Raw genomic sequence first — 11533 nt, 5'->3', positions numbered from 1 at the left:
TAAGCAAGCCTATTATAAGTGTTTATATTTTAGACTGGTTTTCACAGGGAATTGCGTACATACGTCACTCACCCGTGCGTATCTCGTCATATCCGTAAAAAGAGAAAAGTTGCTCCGGCTGCTTTGAAGTTTCTGGTGTAGGAGTGGCTTAGCTTGTCACAAATAGCGAGAAAGGTTGACATGGACTGGAGCAGCTAAATCTCCGATCTCAGGACGAACAATGGAGCGTCATAATAAAAAAAGAATCAACATTTGCTTGTTTTTTTGGAGATGGTGAGACCTAAAGGATTTGAAATGTTGTTGTAAAAGCGTTGCGGAGATGCCCATTTTTATTAACAGGTAGGCTAGTAATGTGTTTATTGAACAGATAAATTGTCATATGTAGCTCTCTAGTTCATTGTAAGCATTACTGTTAAGTGTTTCATCATGAGTTGTTGTAGTGGTGTGCTTGAATTTATTTTCAAGAAAGTAACGTCTATTAAAGGGTAAACTAACAGTACTCAGCTTGAGATCCCTTTCGTCGAAACTGGGATAACCATATTCATCCGCAGAGTCAGAGCCGAAGCACAGCCAAAACAATGTTCTTTCGCGAAATATATGCAGGGTTTTTTTTAACCGCTAGAGGGCCTAAAGTTACATAGTGTACTTTTAATATTAAAGTAAAATATATAGAAGTCCAACAGGAAAAAATAATAATCATTTACAAAATTAGTTGTACACCTGTAGCACAAATCTACATAATGAGTTATGTACTAAAGTTATTTTAGTGTTAAGGTTGTGAAACCCTAACCCATAAAGAATGTAATGTTTCTGGTTCAGAACAAATGTCATCAGGTTCCGGTATTTGTATTCATTTATTTTTTTATAATAAAATCAAACTGCTTCCAAGTGTAACAGTAATACTGATGCCTTATTAACGCCACTAAATATAAAAAGCTAGGAAGTTTATAGTGAATGTAAAGCAGCTTACCTTTGAGTCCTGGTTACTGTCAAACTTTCACTATTTTCCTTTGACACACAGTAGCAAATCTCAAATAAATGCATAATTTATTAGGATAAAATAGGTCGATATTTGATAGACATTTGACAGAAATACACAAACAAATGTATTGTTGAGCAGAAGCTTAACACCTTGAGATGTTCCCACAAGCTGTAATGAATGCTTTTATACAGTATACCCTGATGTGATCATCACTAAATTGTCCGTATAATGCTGGAGAAGAAAATAGCAGAGGAAAAAATACCCACACTCTCAAAAACAATACTGTTATATATGAAAGAAACTGGCATATCTAATAACTTACAAAAAGCTAGCTGTGAATGTAGAGTCCTGTTTGTTTATTCACAGTGTTATTCCAACAGAGGTCAAGAGTAGGAGAGCAAACGAGCCTCAGACAGAAAATAGATGCGACTACTTCATATCTGTCCCGTCTGTAGTAAACACACACCCACCCGCATTTGATTCTTGTTTAAAGCAGGTTTCTTGCTCCTCTGCTGCCTGCCATTCACAAATAAATACACACAGGAATGCATGTGAAAAGAAAGAATACTTGAAATATGTAGACAGCATTTGCAAGAAGAAGGACATTAAGCTTTTCACACTGTCTGGCACTGGGACGTCACGGCACAGAAGTCCTCTGCTGTTGTCCTCACAGTCCCTGTCCGAGAGGTCAAACCCTGTGATTGACCTACGCCTGGATCACTTCATTTCACAGTAACACGACAAAAAATATCCAGTTTTTTGGTAGTTTTATGTAACCTCTTCTTTTAAAGGTAGGTAGCGGCTCTCATTCTACAAGAATTTGCTTTTAGCAAAAACCAGCACTGTTCTCTTGAAGGAATAGTTCATCCAAAAGTGAAAATGTATTCATTTATTCACCATCATGTCATTCTGAAGAGGCTGCGATATAAATGATCATTATCTGTCATAGTGAGTTGGGGATACTGGATTGCTAAAACATTTTTAACTGTTTTTTTATTTTTTTAATTACATTAAAGTTGTGCTGTCGCAGTTTGGCCTTTTTTTTCTGCCCTCGCCAAGTGAAAAACAAGCCAGATTTAAGCCAGAACTACAATACTGTTAAAAATTTTGAGGGATGTTTTATTAATGTTTTTTAAGTTTCTTATGCTCACCAAGGCTGCATTTATGATCATAACAGTAAAAACAGTAATATTGCGAAATATTATTACAATTTAAAATAACTGTTTTCTATATGAAAGTATTTTAAAATGTAATTTATTCCGGTGATCAAAGCTGTATTTTCAGCATCATTACTCCAGTCTTCAGCATCACATGATCCTTCAGAAATCATTCTAATATGTGGATTTGATGATCATGAAACATTTCTGATAATTATCAATGTTGAAATCAGTTGTGAAAAGTTTTTTCAGGATTCTTTCATGAATATAAAGTTCAAAATAACAGCATTTTCGCAAATCGTTTGTAACTTCATGTCTTTATCGTCAATTCTCATCAGTTTAATGCATCCTTGCTGAATAAAAGTATGAATTTCTTTAAAAATGAATTATTCCAAATGGACTGCACTTGTAAACTCTCTTTTCTCTCCCCAAACATTCACCTGCATTTTCTTCCTCATCTATTTTTCATTAAATTTGCAGCCTGTTTTTTTGGAGCCTCCCCCTTTATTCACTTGGAATGTTTCTAAACTAGAGAAATGCAATCTTTTTTTTTATCGGTCTAAATTTTTAATTTAAAATTCTTAACATGACAAAAAATTGATATCACTTTACAAATCAAAATGCTGTTATTTTTTATCTGTGAAACACAAACAGGAACATGTTTAATATGTGAAACGCAGAGTGTTTTTGTAAATAACACCTTAAGTTTCCATTTGTGATTCTACCAAAAACAGCCCATCATAAACAATGAAAATGAGAACTGTTTTCATTTTTGGATGAATTATTCCTTAAAAGCTGCTGTGTGCAATCCCAGTTTAATGTGCAGAGACGATTATGTAGCCATTCAATTAAACGAATATACCCAAAAATGAAATTTATACTCACCCTCAAGCCATCCGAGGTGTATATGACTTTCCTCTTTCAGCCGAACACAATCTGAGTTTTATTAAAAAATATCCTGACTCTTCCAAGCTTTATAATGGGAGTGAATAGTGCCCAAGTTTTTCAAGCTTTTTAAAGTGCATCCATCCATCATAAAAGTAATCCATACAGCTCCAGGATATTATTTAATATACCTCAGATTGTTTTCGGCTAAAAGAAGAAAGTCATACATGCTTGAGGGTGAGTAAATTATGGGATAAATGTTCATTTTTGGGTTGACTATTCCTTTAAGTTGCCATTCACAGGTTGATTTCCCCAACTAGAGTAAACGCTGATGCTTTTAACATTTCTCTGCTTGTTAAAAATTAAGGTTCTCAAAGAGGGTTTTCATAGCAGTGCAATAGAAGAACAATTTTTAGTCTCCAAAGCACCTTTTAGTTAACAGTTCTTAAAATAACATTTTTTTCTTAGTGTGGAGAACATTTAAAAAACTTTTTACACTATAATGAACCTTTTGTGGAATGGAAAGGTTCTATGGATGTTAAAGATTCTTCATGGAACCATAGATGCCAATAAAGAACCTTTATTTTTTAAGAGTGTAGCAACACTGACTTAACCAATGTTGTGTGTTTAGAACCGGTACAACCTGCTAACAGGGGAAGTCAGACAATAATTTTGCAAATACATCTGATGGCACTGAAATTGCACAACGCAGCTTTAAAGTCTCTTATTCCCTTAATGTTTTAAAAAAAAAACTTTTGTGCTCTCAGAACAAAAGGAAATTCAGCAGGATACCATCCACTGGCAAAACCCGAAGTCTTTCCAGCGATACAGTTCAGCAGTGGATCTCGTAAGCGATCTGCGTGTCAAACAGCAAGCTCTGGTTCATGAACAACCCTTCGGGATCAAGCGGAGGTCCTTCCCCTCCTTCTGCGGGAGCTCTGCGGGGTCCGATCCCTGTGGCCCGTCCTGGAGTCAGACACTCACTGGCCTTTAGCACCGACCCCTGTTGGATGCATGTCGGTGGTGAGGGCAGCACCGGTTTGGCGCGGTTTAACACGTACATCTCGTGGCCGCGTTCGTCCCGGTACTCTTCGAGCTGAGCGAACGTGGTGGGACCGTCGGAGTAGTCGTTGACGTAGAGGATGCTTTCCTCTTTGCTGGCGCCGTACCCGCCTTCCTCTTTCTGCCGCTGGCGATGACGACTGTAAATCATGCAGAGCAGCAGCAGCGCCGTCAATGCAAGCAGCGAGATTCCCACCGCGATGGCCGTCTGCGTGGCGGTTCCCAGTGCGTTGAAGTCCATGCTTTCCAGTTCATACAGCGGCTCCTGGCTCACGTCCACAGAGGAAGGATGATAGTACGACGAGGAATGCAACCGAGGCCAGATTTCCGAGCGGGACGAAGACATGTTCACAGAGAGGTAAAAAGTCACACGAGCCACACCGCCGGGATTCCAGGCCTCACATTCGTAGCGTCCGGCATGCGCCACCGTGACATTGCTGAGAAACAACATCCCGCTTCCCGTATCAGGATCGAAGTTTTCCCGGTCGCCTCCCTCTTCGGCTACTCCTCGGACTGGCCCGCGACTCGACGACCCTCCTTTTCCGCCAGGCCTAGCCGTCACCAACCTCCCGCCGGTCCTTGCGTCTCCGTCCATCCCGACCTCCTGCACCAGACCTCTGGGAGACAGCTGGGCTTTTCCGTGAGACGCTTTCCTCCAGGTGACTTGGGGCTGCGGGTATCCGGACGCCTGGCAGGACACGCGTAGACTCTCCCCCAAACGCACTGTCAAGTGGCTGGGCTCCAGTTGCACTACAGGCGGGATGCAAACAAGGCTGTTTGGGGGAACCTCCACCAGACTGAGGTGGGACAGCCGCGGAGGTTCGGCACACAGCATCCGGCGCTCGGCTGAGCTCAACAGCCTCTGACCCTCTTCGTTTATCCAGCCGCGCAGCCAGTGAAGAGCGCAGTCGCAGCGCCACGGGTTATCTGTCAGAGCAAACGCAATATAAGCCTCTCAAAATACAGCATTATTAAATATTCATCCAAACGGCATGTTGTGCAAAAATACTTGAGCAAACATAAAGCTTGGCTGACATCTAAATGCCATGTCTATGTGGAACGTTTGCAGGTCGTGCAACTCGTACAACACTGGATCATAGTGAACGCTTGGATCATGAATATTAAAGGAACACTTCACCCATCTGCATTAAGCTTATTTTTGAATGGTTGTGCATTATTCCCTCATTTTCCCCTGAGACGGGAGAAATACGGATTTCAGTGTTGCAGTTCCTACTCATAATGATGTAAAAATCGTCATTTTGCGTCATTCTGAGCGGGAAGACCCATATCTTTGTAGAGGGGTTAAGACTACAAACACTCGTTCCTCATTTTTCCAGGGGGTGGGACCATCTTGTTTGGAAGCTAAGCTAACAGGCGCTGTGGAGCCAGATGTGAAGTTACGGCAATGGCGGAACGCACTCAATATGATATGGAAGACAAGGATTTCGAAAGTCTGATGCTCGAATCAGATGTTCGTGGCTATCTTTACGAGCTGCAGGAGACAGGAGGCAGAAGACCTGCCTGTCAGGGACGACGAGCCTGGACTGGCTCGAGCTGGGGCGGACTGGTGATGCCTGTGCTCTCACTGTGCGTCTACGGACACAGAGATAGAGTCCTTCTGCTGCAAAGAATTTCAACGATGCCAATTTCTCCTGGACGAAATCTCTGAATCAGACGAGGACACGGACGTTTGTGTTGTGAACCATCCTAGTTTCTGGATTAGTGGGAGTGGCTTGCGGAGCTGTGCAATGTGGTGCATTGTGGGAGTTGTTGTCTTCCATACAAATGCGCCCTAAAGTTACTTTCTGTCTTTCCTCGGTCAATAAGGCACCAAATTCGAAATGTATGTTACATTTCGACTACATATATGACCCACTTTCAATAAAGATTAATGTTCCTACGGGTGAAATGCTCCTTTAATTAGTTTACTTAAATGAGAAGAGCTACCAATGGAAACATGACTTAATTAATATTCATGAGATAATCTCACATTTGCATTTCTAGGAGAAAAAATCTAAACAGTAGAAGACTAAAAAAGAGTTATTCTGATTATTGCGGCAGAAGCTCTTACCCGTGACTCTCAGCACCTGCAGGCTGACGAGGGGTTTCAGTGACGCGGGACTCAGGGTCCTCAGGTTGTTCCTGCTCAGATCCAGAAGAGCCAGAGAGGACAGACCCACCAGAGCTTGATCTCCCAGCACCTCCACCGCATTCTCCTGCAGATGCAGCTCCTGCAACCGCTGGAAAACATGCATCAACATTGATGAATCAATCATTATGGTTACTGCAACGAGCATGATCGTACGATCATAAAACACACTTTGTAAAGCAACGTAGAGTGGATGCAGTGTCATCTATTTTCAGTTCAGTCCCTCCATCCAATAGACCTTTAGTTTTGAGGGAAAGACTTGCTGTGTTTTTAATGGCATCCGCTGTAAAAAGCTGTATTAAGCTTCTAGATCACTTATAATTTTCCACAGCTCATGGTGTCTGGGGTTTTTTGTCTACTGAAAGTTCTCGGAAAGATATTCTTGCAGTGTTTCGTCAGCAGAACAATCCAAAAACTCACTAAATAACAGTACAACCCCCTGAAGAGATGTACCTATATCTATCCCTCACAGACTCACTTTCATTCCTGTTAAAAATCAAAGATGGCACTGCTGTGAATGTCTTATACCATATTGCTGAAAAAGTCCCATTCATTTATGACCATTTCAAAACAAAAAGGTTGTGCAAATGTGTGGAGCTTTCTAAAAATCATTTTATTTGAACAGCCATATGATGGTATTAGTATTTCATAAATGTTAGGATAAAATGTTGAACCAGGTTTGTTATTATAACTGATTCTAAAACTAAAACCATAAAAAAAACATTTTCGCTATATCAAATCAGTGTTATAGTGAAATTAAATAAAATAAAATATAATACCGGTATATAATTTTTCAGCTTGTTGCTAAGGCAACATTTCCCTGTTTCGTTTAATTTAACCTGATGTACTAAAAAAAACAAAAATTAAAACTAATAAAATGTAATAATAAAAAAATGATAGACATATTTAAAAACAAAACAAAAACAAATGTCCAACACACAATAAAATTACTAAGACTAACTGAAATGAAAATGGAAAATATAAACAAAATCTAATTCAAAATATTAATAACTATAATAGAATCTCAATTATACAAAAAATTAACACTGGTTTCCTCAAAATGTTGTCAAAAAAGTGCAAAAAGCATCATGTTTTCATAGGCACAATAGTATAGAAGAATATTTGTACTCAGTCAATTATATTTCCAATGCATTTATTTTCTCCTTAATTTTATTTTGGAAATCGAAGTAAGTTTCTCAGTATTATTTGTAGCAAATCATGATCTCTTCCATTCTCTTTTTGTTGATTTTTTATTTATTTATTTTTTGGACCTTACAAGCCAAAAAATGTGAGTCCTGGCTAAACTTTTATCTTTAAATGAACATTTTAGTCACATTTATACTGTAAATGAATGTTCCCAAATCCCATAACATACTGTAAATGTAAATTTTCAGATGTGGTTTCACCTGCAGTCCGCGGAAAGTGTAGTCCTCGAGTCTGGTGATCTGGTTTCCTGCGAGGTAGAGGATGCGCAGGTGGTCCAGGCCCCGGAACACGTCCGCTGTGATCAGGTGGATGCGGTTTCCATTGAGCGCGAGCTCCAGAAGCAGACCCAGGTTCCTGAAGGCCCCGGGCTCCAGCGTGGAGATGCTGTTGTTCTGCAGGTAGAGGTAGTGCAACTGGCCGAGGTCAGAGAGATCCCGCTGACGGATCTGTCCAATGGCATTGTCCTGTAGAAAGATGGTCTGAAGCGGACACAAATTCCATGGGAGTAACATTAGTGCATATCACAGTTTTAAAAGAAAAGAGAGAGTGAGTGATATGCGATAGGTGCTTTATTTTATAAACCATCATTAAAAACTGAAGCAGTGAGAACTAGACATAATCAGTTTGACCACTAGGCTATTTCTTACGATATACACACTTGTCAGCTTTAAATAGCTGGTTTATGAATAAACAACACATTTCTGTTCTCTGAAAAACATAATAATAATAAAATAATAATGAAATGATTGAGATGATTATTGTTATTATTATATTGTTAATATAATTATTGTAAGTATTGTTGTCATTATTAATAATTATATAATTATTATTAGTAATGGATATTATAATATTATATTAATACTATTTGAATATGGAAAATGTTATATTAATATAATGGAATAATAATAATAAATTAATAATGAAATGTATATTATTAGTATTATTAATATAGTTATTGTAAGTATTATTGTTGTTGTAATTATTTATAATTATATTAATAATGACAACAATATAATTATATTATTAATGGATATTATAATATTAATACTATTATTTGAATATGGAAATATAATTATTATTATTATATTAATAATGGAATACAAATAGTAATAAATTATATTAACAATACAATTTTGATTATTATTATTATTATGCATATAATAATTGTAAGTATTATTATTGTTGTCATTAATAATCATAATAATAATGACAACAACAAAATAATCAATATAATATAAATAATGGATATAATAATATTATATTAATAATATTAATACAATATGGAAATTAAAATATTGTATTAATAATGGAATAATTATTATTATCATTATTATATGAATAATGAGATTATTATTATTGTTGTCTTTTTTAATTACAACAATATTAGTAATAAATTACATTAATAATGGAATTATTATTATTATTATGTTTTATTGTCATAGTCTAATGATTATTTAGTTGAAAACAGAAATAAAACAATAATTAAAATTGGTCCTGCATATTATTATTATTATTATTATTACTGTTATTGTTCATATAGTTGTCATCAATAATAACAATATTAATAATAAGTTAGGCTATATTAATTATTGAATTATTAGTATTATGCATGTTTTACTGTTGCAACGATAATTAAAATTGGCTCTGTATATCGGTGTTCAGATAAAAAATGGTCTGTATCGTATCAGTCATTAAAAGGCAACACTGATCAAACTCTAATGAGAATCTGTTTCGCTTGCAGTATAAGCTTCATTGATTTTATACGCTAGCCTACATCCATCTCATCCATGTCGACCTGAGTTTCTGTCCTGATCACTGACAGCAGCGAGAGACTGCTGACAAAACACACTCGCGCATAAATATTTCTCTCTTGCTGTTCATCTTTGCTCTGTTCCAGGAGGATTCAGAGTCAAAGAAGGTTTCCTTTAACTTAAAATGGATCAATACAAAGTTCTGTGAGCATTGCACAGTTCTGGGTCGGCTATCAGTGAAACGCACAAACAAATCAATTACCAGCTTCAGGAACGGCATTAATGGGCTTTCAAAGAGTAGGACTGAGTGCCCTGTCTCCGCTACTATAACTCTATTAATGATGCAACATATTACACTAATTCATGTTCTAATTGATTTCTATCAAGCTATTGTCTGTAATCAAACACGGGCCGAGCTGAAGCAAATTTCTTGTGCGGCATAGGTTGCACGGGTCAATTGAGCAATTTATGCAAGCCGGCTCATGAATATTCACGAGCTGCAGTAATGTTAGTGATGTGACTGGAGCAGATCCATAGACATGCAAATAAGGTTGGCCATGGGAGTCGCTGATGTAACGAATGATTCCCAGCACTATCTGGAGTTATGATCTATGGTTTTAATCTCAACTTTGCTGTATTGTGGGTCAAGGTGTCGACACGTACAGAAGAAGGCAGTATCTTATCGTTTAGGCTGACCAGAATAAATATGTGTGACCGGACGCCGAGTAGACCTGAGGTCAAATGCAGCCTGGTGTGATTAATGTATATGGTTTTGTTTTCGTTCACAAAAGTCTATAAAGAACAGAATGGAAACCTTATTTATTTGTGTGTACAATGTCAAAAACACTCACAATAAGATCAAAAACATTTACTACAGTAAACTTTAATTTTATGTCGACTTTATGACTGCTGATCATTCATCAACCAATCAGATCATTCTCAAAACGTGTTGATTTTCACTAACTTGAAAGTTGTTGAAAGTTGCTCAGTTTTCTCCCATAAAAGCTATATGGAAAGTATTTATAATATTACTGATCATTCACTGAGCAAAAATTTGGTGTAGAAACAATTTTCTCTCAGAAATTGCTAGTCAATTTCACAAATAATTACAAAGAAATGGCAAGTAACACATTGAATTAAACATGACATTTTGAAGTAGAGAGACTTTTTTCTTGTAAAACACTCCAATAGTCTTCTTTGTTGTATTTAAAACTTAAAACGTTTTTTTTTTTTACAGTGTACTGCTCAAAAATTATAACATTAAATTATATGTATGTTTCAATGAAAACTTTTACACAAATATTAAATGTAACACCAATGGCACATTTAAATTAACTTTATATGACTAAAATTATACATTTTTCAGCACTTTTCAGCACACATGCAAGCAGTTCTTGTTACTCTAAAACCTTAATGTTGGAAGTATTGTTCCATATTTTCTCTATGTTGTTTTTAACATCAAAACGCACACACACATTCTTATGATTTGAATATTTATTTAAAAAATATCGACTCTTATTTATATTAAATTAGATAAAAAAAAAAAAAACTGTAAATGTCATAAAAATGGTGTACCAGAAGAAGGAGATAAAGGATTTTGCAAGCATTTGACAAATTCAAATACCTTTCTTTTTAAATATGCAATGCAAAATTCCTTTAATAAATGGTTAGGTTATAAAATGATGCTTTACATTCTTAAAAATAAAGTTGCCAAAGGGGGTTTTCGCAGCGATACCATTGAAGAGCCATTTTGGGGTTCTCAAAGAACCTTTTAACCTCTTAAAATAACCATGTCTTTCTTAGTGTGAAAAACATTTTAATAACCTAAAGTACCCTTTGAATCTTTTGCAGAATGGATGTTAAAGGCTCTTCATGGAACCATCGATTCCATTTGAGAACCTTTATTTTTAAAGCCACACTAAGTAGAAATTGTGTTTTTGTCAAACAGCGACCCCTAGAGTCGCTGTGGAATACTTGCACTGTCGTAAATATATTATAGTATAACGTTTTTACATGATTGCAGCTAAATCACAAGTAAATAGTCTATAGTCTAGGCCTACTGTATAATTTAATTTGTGTTGTTTTTATTGGAATGCAAACATTACAAAATGCCAGATAACATCAATAAAGTTAAATGTACGTCGCATTATTTCATAACATTGGCCGTTATGATGTCATTAGACATGATTATTGCAATTTATCATAATAGTTTGCAAATTGTGCTCGTTTACACTATTAACAACCTCTACGTTAGGCTTATTTATGTCCTGATTATGTGAGATATTGAAAACTGTTCTCATGATAATCGCAGGAATCAACGTCAACAGCGTCGTCTGATATT

The 11533-nt window shown here is 36.6% G+C and overlaps 1 protein-coding gene across 4 annotated transcripts in view; it reads right to left on the bottom strand.

Annotated features, from left to right (window-relative positions):
* Nucleotides 1-1031: 1031 nt before the first annotated feature.
* Nucleotides 1032-11533, bottom strand: part of lrrc24 (leucine rich repeat containing 24) — a gene marked incomplete at its 5' end in the record, with an annotated part of 32734 nt that continues 22232 nt past the window's right edge. For all 4 annotated transcript variants that reach the window (XM_079876426.1, XM_079876428.1, XM_079876427.1 and 1 more), the window contains 3 exons: nucleotides 1032-5013; nucleotides 6158-6326; nucleotides 7642-7920. In XM_079876426.1, coding sequence (XP_079732552.1) covers nucleotides 3857-5013; nucleotides 6158-6326; nucleotides 7642-7920 — 1605 coding nt within the window. In that variant the 3' untranslated portion in view covers nucleotides 1032-3856. The remainder of the gene's footprint in view (nucleotides 5014-6157; nucleotides 6327-7641; nucleotides 7921-11533) is intronic.

This window comes from Squalius cephalus, assembly GCF_949319135.1.
Source record: "Squalius cephalus genome assembly, chromosome: 7".
NCBI classification, from domain to species: domain Eukaryota; kingdom Metazoa; phylum Chordata; class Actinopteri; order Cypriniformes; family Leuciscidae; genus Squalius; species Squalius cephalus.
Note: the sequence above shows the minus strand (reverse complement) of the source record. Positions and strands in the feature narration are given on the sequence as shown.